Source organism: Macaca mulatta, chromosome 15 (assembly GCF_049350105.2).
Source record: "Macaca mulatta isolate MMU2019108-1 chromosome 15, T2T-MMU8v2.0, whole genome shotgun sequence".
NCBI classification, from domain to species: domain Eukaryota; kingdom Metazoa; phylum Chordata; class Mammalia; order Primates; family Cercopithecidae; genus Macaca; species Macaca mulatta.
Window position 1 is genome coordinate 20333866 of NC_133420.1, and position 17442 is coordinate 20351307.

General features: G+C 43.3%; 1 protein-coding gene across 19 annotated transcripts in view; it reads right to left on the reverse strand.

The window, feature by feature from the left end:
* GARNL3 (GTPase activating Rap/RanGAP domain like 3) overlaps window positions 1–17442 on the reverse strand; it is a 172112-nt gene that overhangs the window by 11438 nt on the left and 143232 nt on the right. For all 19 annotated transcript variants that reach the window (XR_013405550.1, XM_015116802.3, XM_077967920.1 and 16 more), the window contains one exon: window positions 16509–16575. Coding sequence is in view for 18 of the 19 variants with exons in the window: in XM_015116802.3 (XP_014972288.1) it covers window positions 16509–16575 (67 nt within the window). In the remaining variant the exon portion in view is untranslated. The remainder of the gene's footprint in view (window positions 1–16508; window positions 16576–17442) is intronic.

The window sequence follows — 17442 nt, forward strand, 5'->3', positions numbered from 1 at the left end:
ATTTTTATTAACATCATGAAGAATGGATGTTAACAAATATCTGAATGTTAATTATTGACACACAACAACAGGGATGACTCACAGACATAATACTGAGTAAAAAAAAGAAAAGCTAGATATCTGAGTACATACTGTATAATTTCATTCGTTTAAATGTTTAAAGCTGTCTACAGAGGGTAGAGGTAAAGATGGTAGTGTTACTCTGAGAAGATAATGACATGTAAGAACAATATCTTGGATTAGCATCCCCACCTACATTTTAGAATCACATTTCTAATTTCCAAAAAAAAAAGGAAGAAAACATGATATAATTAACAACTTGATGAGTCAGCAGATACAGAGTTTTGTTGCAATTGGGTCTTGGCTGCATTACTATGTTTACTGTTTGAAAAATAATGAAACCCGGTCGGGTGCAGTGGCTTACGCCTGTAATCCCAGCACTTTGGGAGGCCAAGGCGGGCGGATCACAAGGTCAGGAGATCGAGACCATCCTGGCTAACACGGTGAAACCCCGTCTCTACTAAAAATACAAAAAACTAGCTGGGTGAGGTAGCGGGCACCTGTAGTCCCAGCTACTCGAGAGGCCGAGGCAGGAGAATGGCATGAACCTGGGAGGTGGAGCTTGCAGTGAGCCAAGATCATGCCACTGCACTCCAGCCTGGGCCATAGAGCAAGACTTCATCTCAAAAAAAAAAAAAAAAAAGAAAAATAATGAAACTATTTTAAATTATTAAAAATAACAGCTTTACTGAGCTCATTTATAGATCACAAAATTCATCCATTAAAAATGCACAATTCGGGCAGGTGTGGTGGCTCTCACCTGTAATCCCAGCACTTTGAGAGGCTGAGGTGGGCAGATCACGAGCTCAGGAGATCGAGACCATCCTGGCCAACATGGTGAAACCCTGTCTCTACTAAAAATACAAAAATTAGCTGGGCGCGGTGGCACGTGCCTTTAATCCCAGCTACTCAGGAGGCTGAGGCAGAAGAATTGCTTGAACCCGGGAGGTGGAGGTTGCAGTGAGCCGAGATCGCACCACTGTACTCCAGCCAGGCGACAAAGCTAGACTCTGTCTCAAAAAAATACAATAAAAATAAAATAAAATAAAATGTACAATTCAGTGAATTTTAGTATATTTACAGAGTTGTCCAACATTACCATGATCTAATTTTAGAACTCTCATCACCCTAAAATGAAACCTCACTCTCCATTTCTTCCCCCTAGCCCTAGTCAACCACTTATTTGCTTCTGTATCTGTGGATCTGCCTTTTCCGGACATTTCATATAAATGGCATCATACAACACATGGCCTTTTGTGTCTGCACTGAGCATGATGTTTTTGAGGCTCATCCATGTGTCAGTGCATCATTCCTTTTTATGGCCAAATAATATTCCACTGTATGAATAGCCTACATTTTGTTGATCTACTTACCATTTGATGGGCATTTGGGTTGTTTCTACTTTTTGCTATTGTTAATAAAGATGCTATGAACATTCCTGTACAAGTCTGTGTGGATATATATTCATTTCTCTTGTATAGATTGCTGGTTTTATGTAAGTCACATGATTTTATTTTATTCAGAATGTTATTTACTGTTAAATACTTTGTATCTATATCTACATCTTCATGAGCTTCGTTATTTTTTTCTGTGTTTTGTTGTAGAATATTTGAGGAAAAAAGAAAAACATAAATAAGGAAATTTTAAAAATCATCTGCAACCCTATGTCCCAGAGAGAAATACTAATATATATATATGTATTTTTTTTAATTTTTTTTTTTTTTTGAGACAGAGTCTTGCTCTATCACCCAGGCTGGAGTACAGTGGCGCAATTTTGGCTCACTGCAGCCTATGCCTCTTGGGTTCTGCCTCTTGGGTTCAAGCAATTCTCCTGTTCAGCCTCCTGAGTAGCTGGGTCTACAGGCGTGCCCCACCACACCTGGCTAATTTTTTTGTTTTTGGTAGAGATGAGGTTTCACCATGTTGGCCAGGCTGGTCTCGAACTCCTGACCTCAAGTGATCCACCCGCCTTGGCCTCCCAAAGTGCTGGGATTACAAGTGTGAGCCATCGCACCCGGCCAGTACTGATAGCATTTTGGTACTTCTTCATGTATTTTTATTAAGAATGAATAAGCAAGAGAAATGTCATAAAGAAAAACAGAATTGAACTTCAAAATATAATTTGCTTTCTTCACTATATTGTATATTTTCTTCTATGCATTTTTCTTTTTTTTTTTTTTGAGACGGAGTGTCGCTCTGTCGCCCTGGCTGGAGTGCAGCATGATCTCAGCTCACTGTGAGCTCCGCCTCCCGGGTTTATGCTATTCTCCTGCCTCAGCCTCCCGAGTAGCTGGGACTACAGGCGCCTGCCACCTCGCCCGGCTAGTTTTTTGTATTTTTTAGTAGAGATGGGGTTTCACCGTGTTAGCCAGGATGGTCTCGATCTCCTGACCTCGTGATCCGCCCGTCTCGGCCTCCCAAAGTGCTGGGATTACAGGCTTGGCCACCGTGCCTGGCCTTCTATGCATTTTTCAATAACGTAAGTTTAACTCACTGTATGGCATTTCAGTATTTGAATGTAACAAAACATCTTTACCAGTTTCCTCCTGTTTCCATTTAGTTTCCAAAGCTTTCTGCTTTATAAATGATGTTGTAACAGACAATCAAGAACTCATTATTCACAGTTTGCTGATTATGCCTTAAAATAATTGCCTGTGAGTACACAGGCTGTGTCCATTTAAAATCACATCCTGCCAACTTCTTCCCCAGAAGGCCGTACCATCTAGACCACTTCTAGCAGTGTAGAGAGAGGTGCCTGAATCCATGACTCTGACAGTCTCAGCCAGTCTGAGTGACCAAATCATTTCAGTGATAATTTGCATATTAAAATTCTCAGTGGGGCACCATTTTTCCCATGCCGTTAAAATAATTGGGAAGCCATTAGAATGAGGTGGTCCCAGTGCTGTGAGTTCCTACATAAGCAAACCAAAACCCAACTTAATGTAAAAGGTCATATTCTAGGAGCCAACCAGAAACCGTCAACTAACCTCTAACCCAGGACTTTCCACTGGAATGATCCAAGTAAAGCTACTGCTCCACTTCAGCAAATCAAATACTTTCTTTGCTTTGCTTCTGCATTCACCCTATAAAAGCCTCTCTTTGTTCCTTTGGGTTTGGAGCTGCCTGATTAATAAATCACTGTCATCTGGGCTCAGTGGCTCACTCCTGTAATCCCAGCACTTTGGGAGGCCAAGGCAGGCAGATCACTTGAGGTCAGGAGTTTGAGACCAGCCTGGCCACCAGGGTGAAACCCCATCTCCACTAAAAATAGAAAAAAATTAGCCAGGCCTGGTGGTAGGTGCCTGTAATCCTAGCTACTTGGGAGGCTGAGGTGGGAGAATCACTTGAACCTGGGAGGCAGATATTGCAGTGAGCTGAGATCGCACCACTACACTCCAGCCTGGGCTATAAAGTGAGACTCCACCTCAAAAAAAAATGTGTATATATATATATATATATATCACTGCTTAAATAAACTCTTAAAAATTGTAATGGGTCACAATTTATCTTTTAACAATGCTTACTGGGTAACTGCATTTCTTTTTTTGTAAATTATCTGCTCATATCCTTCCCTCATATTTTAACGGGTGCTCATGCTTTTATCTTTTTTTTTTTTGAGATGGAGTTTCACTCTTGTCGCCTAGGCTGAAATGCAATGGCATGATCTTGGCTCACCACAACCTCCGCCTCCTGAGTTCAAGCAATTCTCCTGCCTCAGCCTCCTGAGTAGCTGGGATTACAGGCATGGGCCACCATGCCCGGCTAGTTTTTACATTTTTAGTAGAAACGGGGTTTCTCCATGTTGGTCAGGCTGGTCTTGAACTCCCGACCTCAGGTGATCTGCCCGCTCAGCCTCCCAAAGTGTTGGGATTACAGGCGTGAGCCACGGTGCCCAGCCGCCTTTATCTTTTTCATATGTAAGATCTCTTTTCATATTAATGATTCTTTTTTTTTTTTTCCCTCTGTTGCCCAGGCTGGAGTAGAGTGGCATGATCTTGGCTCACTGCATCCTGTGTCTCCCCAGTTCAAGCGATTCTCCTGCCTTGGCCTCCTGAGTAGCTGGGATTACAAGCATGTGCCACAATGCCTGGCTAATTTTCTGTATTTTTAGTAGAGACCGGGTTTCACCACGTTGGCCAGAGTGGTCTTGAACTCCTGACCTCAAGTGATCTGTCCGCCTTCATTTCCCAAAGTGCAGGGATTACAGGCGTGAGCCACCGCACCCGGCCTATGCTAATGATATTGGCCCTTTTGGAAACTCACAGATATTTTCTCCAGTTTGCTATTTCTCTTTTAATTTTATGGTTCTTTCTGGCATAGAAATTTTAAGTTTTGTGTAATCAATTATTTCAAACTTTGTTCATGGCTTCTGCATTTTTTTTTTTTTGAGACGGAGTCTGGTTCTTTTGTCCAGGCTGGACTGGTGTGCAATGGCACAATCTCAGCTCACTGCAACCTCTGCCCCACTGGGTTCAAGCGATTCTCCTGCCTCAGTCTCCCAAGTAGCTGCGATTACAGGCACACGCCACCATGCCTGGCTAATTTTTGTATTTTTAGTAGAGATGGGGGGGGTCTTACCATGTTGGCCAGTCTGGTCTCAAACTCCTGACCTCAAGTGATCTGCCCACCTTAGCCTCTTAAAGTGCTGGGATTACAGGTGTGAGCCATCGCACCCGGCTGGCTTCTGCTTCAATGTCGTCCTTAGAAAGGCTCTCTCCACCGCTAAGAGTTGGTACACAGTGGTTCATATTTTCTTTTATAAATTTCAGAAACTGACTTTTTATATTTCACTTTTAATTTATTTAGAACTAAAAACAGAGGCATATATTTACTTTCTCCAAAAGTTTGTCCAATTGTCCCAACGTTATTTTTAAAAAAATTCATCATGTCTCTACAGATTTGAAATGCTACTTTCATCGTGTACATTTTATATATACTTGAGTTTATTTCTGGACTTTATTCTGTTGTATTGAGTGGCTTATCTATTCTTGCACCGGCATCACAGTGTGCTAATTATTGTAGCTTTGCAATAAATTACAATTTTGAAGAAATAACCATCCTTCATGACAAATCTTTTAAAAAATTTTCTGGCAAATCATTCATCTAATCACTCAGCAGATATTTATGGAGTGCCTACTATGTGCCAGGCATAAAGAGAAAAGAATTGGGATTCTGTCGGGAATCACAGTAATTTACTTCATCTGAGGAGAAATATACATCTTTGCAAGATGAAGTCTTCCAATTCAGTAGCATAGTATATTTGTCCATTTGTTCAAACTTTTTCTCAGATTCTGCAGTGATGTTGGATTGTCCTTGTCCCAAAATCCATGCGGGTTGGGACCCTTTTGTGGAGGCTAGTTTTTAAAAAACTATCCAATACCTTCTATACTTACTGACTCAATCAGATTTTCTGCCATTTTTTAGGACAATTTTAGGAATTTATTTTCAACTACAAAATTGTTCCTCTTACCTAGATTTCAAAACTTACCATATTTCATTGAATCTAGGATGTCACTGAATAAAAGATGTACCGTTTTTCTGGCAAAAGTAATAAGATATATCATTTAAAACGTCTCATCAAAAAAAAGAAAGAAAGAAAGAAAGAAAGAAAGAAAGCTGTCCACTATAATTATAAGATGCATGCTAAATTCAGAGATGTTAAAATGTTAAGAGGCCGGGTGCAGTGACTCATGCCTCTAATCCCAGCACTTTGGGAGGCCAAGGCAGGTGGATCACTTGAGGTTAGGAGTTTGAGACCAGCCTGGCTGACATGGTGAAATCCCGTCTTTACCAAAAATACAAAAATTATCCGGGCATGGTGGTGCGTGCTTGTAATCCCAGCCTACTTGGGAGGCTGAGGCATGAGAATTGCTTGAACCCAGGAAGCAGGGGTTGCAGTGAGCCAAGATCGCGCCACTGCACTCCAGCCTGGGTGACAGAGTGAGACTCTGTCCCTAAAACAAACTAACAAAAAAAAGATGTCATTGGAGGTTACAGTCATCAGAAGGCTTGACTTGGGTCTGCTTTCAAGATGGCACGCTCACATGGTTCTTGGCAGAGGCCTTAGTTCCTCACCACAGGGACCTCTCCCTTGAGCTGCTTGAGTGTCCTCAGGACATGGCAGCTGGCTTCTCCAGAATGAGTGACACAAGAAACAATAAGGCAACTACAATGCCTTTGTTGATCTAGTCTCAGAGGTTGCATACCTTCACTGCTACCATATTCTGTTCGATAGACAGGAATCACTAAGTCCAGCCTGCCTACAAAGGAAGAGGAATGATCTCCACCTCTAGGGAAGAAGTATCAAAGAACTTGTGGACATATTTTAAAACCTCCACAATGGACATTTGTGTTGTTTTCAGTTTTGGGCTAATATAAATAATGCTACTATGAATATTTGGATACAAATCTTTGTGGGGACATACAAATGCTTTTTTTTCCCCCCCCCCGAGACAGAGTTTGCTCTGTCACCCAGGCTGGGGTGCAGTGGCACAAGCTTGGCTCACTGCAACCTCTGCCTCCTAGGTTCAAGCAATTCTCCTGCCTCAGCCTCCCGAGTAGCTAGAATTACAGGCATCTGCCACCGCACCTGGCTAATTTTTTTTGTATTTTTAGTAGGACAGGGTTTCACCATGTTGACTAGGCTGGTCTTGAACTCCTGACCTTAGGTGATCCACTTGCCTTGGCCTCCCAAATTGCTGAGATTACAGGTGTGAGCCACCGTGCCTGGCCTGTGCTTTCATTTCTTTTGCATCCATTCCTAGAAGTGGAACGGCTGGGCCATATGGCGAGTGAATGTTTAACTTTTTGAAGAACTGTTTTCCAAAGTGATTATACCAATTTACATTTCCACCAGCCGCACATGAGAAAGCCATTTTCTTCACATCCTCACCAACACTGATTATGAGCAATCGTTTTCATTTTAGCCATTTCATAGCTGTGTGATGGTATCTCATTGTAGTCTTTAAAAATTTTTTTTTTTTTTGTAGAGATGGAGTCTCACTATACTGCCCAGGCTAATCTTGAACTCTGGCCTCAAGTGATCCTCCCATCTCAGCCTCCCAAAGTGTTGGGATTACAGGCGTAAGCCACTTTGTCCAGCCCTCATTGTGGTTTTAATTTGCATTGCCCTAATAGCTACTGATATTGAACATCTTTTCATGTGCTTATTTACCATCCACAAATCTTCTTTGATGGAATATCTGATTAAGTGTTTTGCCCTCTTTTTAACTGGGTTATTTTCTTATTATTGAGAGTTCTTTATATTTTCCCTTTACAGTCCTGTATGAGATAGGTGATTTGCAAATATTTTCTCTCTGTGCCTTTTCATTCGCTTGTTTTTCAAAGAGGTTCTTACTTTTAATGAAGTTCAATTTATTAATTTTTTCTTTTATGGATTATACCTTTGGTGCGGTATCTAAGAAATTTTTGCCAATCCAAGCTCATAAATATCTTCTATGCTTTCTTGTAGAAGTTTTTATTAGGCTTTAGGTTTTTCCTGTAGTTTTATGATCCATTTTGAATGAATTTTTAAATATGATGTGAGGAGCCTTTCCTTTTTTTTTTTTTGAGACAGGTTCACTCTTGTTGCCCAGGTTGGAGTGCAATGCCGCAATCTCAGCTCATTGCAACCTCCGCCTCCTGGGTTCAAGTGATTCTCCTGCCTCAGCCTCCCAAGTAGCTGGGATTACAGGCATGCGCCACCACGCCTGGCTAATTTTTGTATTTAGTAGAGGCGAGGTTTTACCATGTTGGTCAGGCTGCTCTCGAACTCCTGACCTCAGGTGATCCACCCACCTCAGCCTCCTAAAGTGCTGGGATTACAGGCATGAGCAGCCGCACCCAGCCTCTTTTTTTTTTGAGACAGAGCCTCACTGGCTGGAGTGCAGTAGCCTGATCTCGACTCACTGCAGTCTCCGCTCCTGGGTTCAGGTGATTCTTGTGCCTTGGTCTCCCAAGTAGCTGGGATTGCAGGTGTGCACCACCATGCCCAGCCAATTTTTGTGATTTTAATAGAGACAGGGTTTCACCATGTTGGCCAGACTCAAGTAATCTGCCCACCTCAACCTCCCAAAGTGTTGGGATTACAGGCGTCAGCCATCACGCCCAGCCAGGAGTCTTTCTAAACAGCAGCAAAATCAAAGTGGACAATATTTTTATTCACTCTTCCACCAAGAGGGAGACAGATCATGTCTTATCTCTGCAACCTGAAAGACCTCTTTTGTACTTTTAGGCTTTGATCTTCTTTTTTTAGAGACCAGGGTCTCACTATATTGCTCAGGCCGGTCTTGAACTCCTGGCCTCAAGAGATCCTCCCGCCTTAGCCTCTCAAAGTGCTGGGAAAACAAGTGTGAGCCACCGGACCCGGCCGATTTTATCTTTTTAAAAAGGCTGGGTGGGTGACAGTATAACAGCATCTAGGATAAAATCACTGTAAATAATCTTGAACTCAGCCACTCCAAGTTATAGCACCACTCACACATTTAACCTATATTCCTAAGCTGTTGTTTTGGTTCCCAGAGTTCATGTAGGCCACCTGATCTCAACCTAATTCACTAAAACATCCACTCTGATGCTTGTACGCTACAGCAATAGCAATACTTGAGGCTTCTTTTCATTTGCTAGGAAGGTCCCTGGTTCCTCTGGTGGCTTGATCTTACTCACTTTAAAAGTATAATTCTCTGAGACTTGCAATCTATGGAGTATTTGTTTTTTCTTTCTTAGGATTTAGCTTCCCAACAAGAAGTACATTCTCTTTGTTCTAAGAAAGTAGCAAGTTTTGTTTCAGCCTGAATATTTCTTCTCTGGCTTTTGAATGACATCAGGCTCACCAATTATCTATTAGGTAACATACAACTTTCTATGCATATCCTCAAAGACAGTCTTCAAAATTTAATTCAGCTGTAATTGTGTTCTTCATAATAATGCGGTTATAGCTAGGTAGCCCCTGCATCTTCTGGAGTCCACCCCTGACTCCATGCTTCCACACTGGGAAGTATATTCAAATGTTAAAATTCCCAAAAGGCAATCAACACAGAAGGTTCTCTGCTTCCATTATCTGGGTACAGTTTAAAGTTTGAAGAAAACTAGCAGATCTAATAAAAAGCCAGTTTTGAACTGTTTCATTTTGTGTTTTTGTCTCTTAATTTGATAAACACATTCCAAAGCTGTTGCCACCAGTCTATGCAAAAACAAGTGTGTTGTTCCTTAGTGTGTCTCAACATTCAGGTAAACATATATTGCACTATGTAGAGCTAAAATTTACAAAGTAAGACCCAGGGAAACTTAAGGGGTCCCAGAGTTCTTACATAATTTTAATTTACCAGCATAAAAACTACTATTGTCCCTAAAAAATATTGTGTACAAACCAGGTATCATTATGTGGACCACTGTTTTACAAATACAGATTAAGAATACATAGTAGACTAAAAACATATTATCTCCTATAGGAAACACTTCTCATATCCCCAGCCCCACAAACACCCATATTCTCCTACACATCTCCTATAGCACAGAGCACATTGCACCAATTTGTTTATGTGTCAAGAATCCTGGGATGGGGATGGGCAAGGATAGTGTCTTCCTCCTCTAAAATAATACCTGATATATTGTACTTCATTTATATATTCTGAATAAATGAGTGAATGCTTTGAAGAAAAATGAATGAATGAATGAATGAATGAATGTGAGGTATGGATGAAAGTTTTTGGTTAGCCGGCCGTGGTGGCATGTGCCTGTAATCCCAGCTACTCAGGAGGCTGAGGCAGGAGAATCTTTTGGACCCAGGAAGTGGAGGTTTCCGTGAGCCAAAATCGCACCACTGCACTTCAGCCTGGGCAACAAGAGCTAAACTCCGTCTCGAAAAAAAAAAGATTTTTTTGCATATGTCTATCCAATTATTCTGGTATCATTTGTTAAAAAAGACTCTCTGCCATTGAATTGCCTTTGCACCTTTGTCAAAAATCAATTTACCAAATACGTCTAAATCTATTTCTGGATCCTTTATTCTGTTCAATTGACAAATTCGTTTATGTAATTATATGTGATAACAAAATATATGACACATTATAATGATACAATGTTATTATGTTACTCACTTGATTAAAAAACATTTAAAATATCTTTGTTATGATGAAATAAAAAACTATGACATTGAAAATCTTGAATAAAGTCTTATGACACTTTTTCTGTAATAGCATTTTATATTCTACATAAAATTTGCCTTGAACCAAGGCACAGCTAGCAGGTAAATAGATGGGGAATGTATCCCTCAATCTTCAGCCTCTTCCTCAGAACAAGACTGGTGAGCTGCTCCTGTTGTCACCCAACACTGTGACGCACACAGCCTGCACCAGCTCCTTCCGTGCTTCCCACAGAATCAGGGCACACCTTCCCCTGTCTCCAGGAGTCTCTGGAAGTCACATAGGAATTTCCTATGTGAAGGAAGGCAGGGGGAGGCAGAGGCTGGCTTGGGGAAGGGGGTCCTCACTAGGGAAAGTGAGAGGATCGCATTAGGGTTTTAGGAAGCTGACTCCAGCAGCAGTGCAGAGGGGAGAGGTGGGTTGCTCTAAGACGGAGCCAAATTCCAAGAAATTCTGTGTGTGGTATACTGACCAGGTGAGGAGTGACTGGTCCATAAAAGATAGGCCATTTGGAATGAATCTGAGCTGTGTGGAAAGACAGCTTGGAGATGGGGAGTAAAGGAAGGGAGAAGTCAATTGTGCCAACTGTGTCTCTGGCTTGGCTGATGGGTGGAGGGTGATGCCCTTGCACTGGGGTGGGGCACATCAGAGCAGGAGCACGTGTGAGGAGGAAAGATCTTGAGTTCAGGGTGGACAGGCTGAGTCCGAGATGCCCTTGAGCTGCTGAAGTGGGCTGTATAGTAAGGAGTGCAATGCACTGGTACAGAGTTCAGCAGTGGGTCTGGACTGGAGAGAGCTGGGAGTCAGCAGCAGCACATTGGCCATCAAGCGTGCAGGGAAGAACGAGCATGCCAGATAGAAAGGCGAGGACAGGGCCCTCTGGAATGCCGGCGTTTAAGGGATGACTGGAGAAGAGACTGTGAAAGGCACAGCACTGAAACAAGATAGCCAGAGGGGCAGAAAGAAAGCAAGAGGTTGGGACAGAAGCTGGGAGAGAAGGAAGTCTGAAAAGGATAGTAGACAGCAAAGTCAGAAAGGTGGGGACAGAAAAGTCTCCTTGGGTAGATCTGCCTCTGATACGACTTTCTGACACAGGGCACAGGTTTGGCTCAGTCCAGCAAAGTTTATGGACACCAGCACTGTGCCAGCCGGGTCCTGGGGTCCGGGCCAGAGAGCTGGGCCATGGTCTGGCCTTCTGGGTATTTGTGGTTCACTGAAGGGGGCTGTCCCCTTTTCTTTTCATGCCATCTGCTTCCTTGTTCCCTTCTCTCTGGGCAGCACACTTTCAACAGCATCCTGTCATACGGAATCCTGTACAGTGTAACAGTTCTTTTTTTAAACTCCTGATATCTCCCACTTCCGTGGGAGAGAGAGGTGTGGAAGCTGGAGCTTCAGATCAAGGCCTGTGCTGCGGGGCAGGAACAGGGGAGGTGACAGCGCCATCGGAAGCTCCAGGAACAAGCACCTCTCCCACCACGTCGAATCTTTTTGGAACGTCCTGGCCCATCGGGGCTTAGGGACTCCTTTGATGTGACCACTGTGCCTTATAAAACAGTTATCTTAGTGTCTTACAGTTGTGTATCTGACACAGCGAATTAAGACAAAAAGCTAACCACAGTCAAGGGAGCCCTTACTTCCCGAGAGAACAAACGCTCCAGAGAGGACACCTTGGGCACCACGGCCACGGCCGCCTGTGGCTCTGATGCTGTCAGGTGTGGCCAATCCTCCCTCTTCCCACTGTGTCCTGATGGCTTCCACGGATGCAGGGACTTGCTCCAGCAATTCTCCCCCTTTCCCTGGCACCACTAGTCCTCCCTTCCCTATTGGAGCTTCCCCCATGGCCTTACAAACTTACTATTTATCCCACACTTCAGAAAAACAAAAAGACCCTTTGAACGCCCTTCCTGTAGCTATTACACCACGTCTCTTTTTCCCTTAAAGTGAGTCTCTGAACAATCATCTGTGCTCCCAGTCTTTCTCTTCTCCCACTGCCTCGCAACCCCTGTGAACAAGTGTCCCGTCCCCCCTGCTTTCCAGAGACACTCGCTCTCGTCTTACAACTGACCTCTACCTCGCTGGGTCCAAGGGTCCCTCTCAGACAGGCATTGCCGGCTCCGGTGGGGGCACAGGTGAGGATGCCCTCCTTCCTGCGGGCTCCTGGTAATCCCTGCCTTTCCGGGCACTCCTCAGTGTACTTTGCTGGTGCCTCTATCTCTCCCTTCCCCTTGGTAATGTCTTTAGTTTCATGACTTTAAACATCATTTATATGCTAATGAAAGAGCTCCAGGCACAGCTGTTTCTTGAGAGCCTTGGACTTGCACATCCAGGTCACTGGGCATCTCCACAGGGGTACGGGAAGGCACTGACGGGTCCAGGCTGAACTCTTGAGCTTTTCCTCAAACTTGCTCTTGGCCGAGCTTTCCTCATTCAGGAAGCCGTCTTCTCCATTCTGCCAGCTGCTCAGGCTCCAAATTGCAGAGTCTTCCTTTTTTTTCTGTCTTCCTCTCACATCCCAAATTTGATTCATCAGCAAATTAGCTTGGTTCTTTTTTTTTTTCTTTTTTAACTGAACACCATTTAATAAAGAACCAGTAGTGTAAACAGGAAAGCTGCACGAAGATACCATGTTGCCGTGGAAGGCTGGTGCTTGCTGCTGGGTAGCTGAAGGCAGGGGAAGCAGCAGACTGGAGGGACGAGTACTAGATCTTGGTTCTTACATTTGAAATTTTTTTTTATTTTTTATTTTTTTTTTGACAGTCTTGCTCTGTCACCCAGGCTGGAGTGCAGTGGTGCAATCTCGGCTCACAGCAACCTCCACCTTCTGGGCTCAAGTGATTCTCCTGCCTCAGACACTCCAGTAGCTAGGACTACAAGCGCGCACCACCACTCCTGGCTGATTTTTGTATTTTTAGTAGAGACAGGGTTTCCACCTTGTTGGCTAGGCTGGTTTTGAACTCCTGACCTCAAATGATCTGCCCACCTTGGCCTCTCAAAGTGCTGGGATTACAGGCATGAGCACTGCGCTTGGTCCTTATATTTGAAATGTATTTCGGGGTGGGCGCTCACGCCTGTAATCCCAGCACTTTGGGAGGCTGAGGCAGGTAGATCACCTGAGGTCAGGACAAAATTGGCCGGGTGTGGTGACGCGTGCCTGTAATACAAAAATTGGCCGGGTGTGGTGACATGTGCCTGTAATACAAAAATTGGCCGGGTGTGGTGACACGTGCCTGTAATCCCAGCTACTCAGGAGGCTGAGACAGGAAAATCGCTTGAACTTGGGAGGCAGAGGTTGCAGTGAGCCAAGACTGCGCCACTGCACTCCAGCCTGGGCGACAGAGCTAGACTCTATCCGGAAAAAAAAAAAAAAAGAAAGAAATGCATTTCAGACCTGACCTTGTCAGCATCTCCACTGCTGTAGTTCTGGTCCTGCTGCTGTCCTCTCATCAGACATATGCAGTCGCCTTCTCCCCGGTCTCCCTGCCCCTACCCCTTCAGCAAATTCCCCACAGCAGCCAGAATGCTCCTCTTCAACCTTGTGGATCCTGTTGCCTCTTTGTTATTCAGGAGACTGAGGCAGGAGAAACGCTTGAACCTGGGAGGCGGAGGTTGCAGTGAGCCGAGATCATGCCACTACACTCCAGCCTGGGCAACAAGAGTGAAACTCCACCTCAAAAAAAAAAAAAGGAAGAAAGTCTATGAAGGTTAAAAAACTGAGTTCTGAATAAATACTCTGATGATTCTGGAATAAATAGTGGAAAAATAAAATCTTGTCATGTCAGGCAATGTATTATGGGCTTTACTGGTATCATCCTGCTTAGTCCTCAAAACAGTTGTGAGAAGCAGGTTTTGTATTCTTACTATTACTTATCTGGAAGTGAAGACTTAGTGAGGTTAAATATGATCGCATCAAAAACAAGCGGCACTTAGGCGAGCTTTTCTAGTTTTCCTGGCATGATTACCTTTAAAGTATCATGAGTAAACAAAAGAGTTCACCCTTAGCACTGAAATTACTTGCATTAAAGGTGAATGATTACTGGGTGCTAAGGGCAGAGCCAAGTTTTCTTTTTCTTTGTCTTTTTAAACAGTTAAAGATGGACTCTGGTAATAAAAATAGAGTTTTAATTATTTAAAAAACCCAACATTAGTAGCATATTGAACTATTTATACTATTTTTCCCCTAAAGTTTACTATGTGAATATATTTTTTCAAATAACACGTAACTGAAAGTTGCAATCTCCATTGTAAAATATTTTCAACTTTAACATATCTGAGATAAAAATTCCTCCACTTAAAATTTATTTTTAATTTTGCTTTGTTTTTTAATACAGAAAAAAACTTCAATGATACAAATCAGTTTCAAATTTTGGGGAGAGCATTATCATTCTACAGCACCTTGTTGAAAAGGGCCTTTATTGTTCAGGCATCTGTGATCAAGTCAAGAACACAGACTAAACAGGCAAATTTCACATGTGCTGTGTGTGTAGGAATGAGTTAGAGAAGTGACCTGGATGACCGTGGGGAGAGACAACTGGTTTTATTGGGGTTGTTCACCAGATGCCTCCCAATGTCTTGGGAAAAAGAAATATAGAAAACAAAAGCCAGATTTCCAACCCAAAGAAATGGGAGGAAGTGGCATGGTTTGGGGAAGACTGAGGCTATGGGAACCTCTGAGGTTACCTGGGCCTTGACCTTGGGATGTAAAGATACAGAGATGTCAAGATACTTCTGATGTAGTGGATCTATGAAAACAGACACACACTGATCCCACCCTGAGACGAAGTCAGAGCCTGAAGCCAGAAGATGAGTAAAGCCATGGGAAATGGAACTCCCGAGGAAGGGCTCTGTGAGACCCAGATGCAGCAGCCGCTGAATGAGAAGCCCGGCCTGTTCCAGTCAGCACTGACAAGTCTGGCACAGAGCCCACGGCATCCACATTTGTTTCCATGCCCTCTTTTTGTTTGGGATTAATTCTCCCTCTCTAAAAACCTGCTCTATTTTTCTGTTCTTAACTTCTCTTCCACCTAAAATCCCTTCCAGCCTTTCACACGGTTAAAGGATTAAAAAAATCCAAATCAGTTTTTAAAACATTCTGCCACAAGTTATTCTCATAGATGTCTCAATAAAGTGAAAAGAGCATACTTTAAAAAGATGAATTTCTTACAGAAGTGACTTCTACCACGCAGTCCCAACCCCTCCTTGTCCCCATAAATCTGGAGACGCAGGGCACCAGCAGCAGTGGCGGCCTGGCCCACGGGGTGTGGGAGAGTGGCCCATTCCTGCTGCCTTAATGGGGCCCTTCTCATCACATGGGCCATTAAAGACCCGCTGTTCTGAGGAGGGTGCACAGCTCTGTGCATAAAATGTCCCCAAAGAGCAATTATTGTTGAAGAGGTTCAATCACCTTCTCCTAACTTATTCCCCATAAATCTCTAATTTTGAAAGATGATGTTTATAAAACAACCTTCTCTACTAATAATTAGCTTTCTTTATTTATTAATCAAAGATTAATCAAAACATCTGACCCAGCATCGTCACTCTAAATTGATAAAATCCTAGGCTGAAAAACATGTTTTATGTCTTGTTAGACTGGGCAGCTTTATCCAGGAAAATAGCTTACTTCTTTTCTTTTAGCCTTAAAAAATCCTTTTTATGAAAATGTATTATAATATTAGCTTTTGAAATGCTGAACATCCTTAAAGATACTATTTGATACCTTCGGTCTGCCCAACACCTACTCCGCCACCTAATCCAAACTAACCCAATTGAGGCCAGATACCCTGGGTTGAGGCTGATTTCATTAATACCTGAGAAACAGCAAAATATAGAATAGTGACAGTGGTTAGTTAAAATTGTGGGTGCTGGAGTCAAGACAGCACCAGATGCAAACCCTGGCCCTGCTGCTTAGTAGCCACAAGACCTTGAACGAGTTCACCTCTCGAGGCCTCAGTTGCCTCATCTCTAAACTGAGGATAATAACTGAGCCTGCTGCGGGCATTCATTGTGAGAATCAAGTGAGACAATGACCACAGCATACCGAGCACAGCACCTGGCACACAGTAAGGGCCCCCTAACTGGAAGCCACTGTTATCACCGGCGCATCCTGGAAATAGCACCACAAGCGCCAGTTCTTGCACTGTGTCACCAAGAGGCCTGGTGTGCAGAAGGTATTTTTCCGTTCCTTCCTGGAAGGCAATTACAAACCCACGAATGATACACTGAATAAATCTAAGGACAATCTTTTTAAATTGCCCAGAAAAAAACCAGTCCATTTTAGCAAATAAAGATAAAAGCACATCCTTAACTTACAGTTGTAACACAACAGCAAACCAGCTTCTCCATCTTCGTATACATCAATAGCTGCAACAAAATTAACCTGCAATGATAATGGGCAACGGTAGTGGGCAGGCTGGATGCTGACCCTGTGAAAAGACTTTTTCAAGTTGTGAGCGTTTGCGGGGGCCGTGGCCCTCTGTGATGCAGGTGCCACGGGGTCATGTCTGCCCCACCAGCACCCACAATGCACATCGGGGGCTGGGATTATAATACAATGGAGGTGAGAAAGAAAAGAAAAGAAAAAGGAAAGAAAAGTCTCTCCATTCTTTCTTCTCTGGGACTTTCTCATCATCTTTTCATAGCCGTTGAGAAGCTCTGTGTTTGGTATGTCTCCTCTCTCTATTGAAATGCCTCAGGTTTATATGTTGTGCTCCAGCTCCCAGAGCATTTTCACATGAGTTGTTCATTTCACTCTCACATTAACCCAGAAAGTACTAGGCTGGTGCAAAAGTAATTGCGGTTTTTGCCATTGGAAATAATGGCAAAAACCGCAATTACTTTTGTATCAACCTAATATTATTGGCATTATGGTATAATTATCATTTTACGGAAGATGAAAGTGAGGCTCAGGGTGAAGTCACTTAAGTCCCTTGGCTGGTACACGCCACAGCCAACATCTGAACTAAGATTCCGGTTCTCTTCCAACCTTACCGCTCTCGTACCTCCAGTGAGGCAATCCTTCTGCCTCCAACAGATAAAGCCTGTGCAACTTAAAATCGCCACGGCATGTCTTCACACTTCTATTCTTTCTCTGTTCTTCATGTCAAGAGAGGCAGCATGGTGCAATGAAAAGGGTGTCAGAACACCTAGTTCTGTGGTCTGGGGCAAACTCCTCTCTCTGGGCCTCAGTTTCTGCATTTGAGAGGAGGGCACTCAACCTGATGGCGTCCTTGGTCCTTCTTGATTT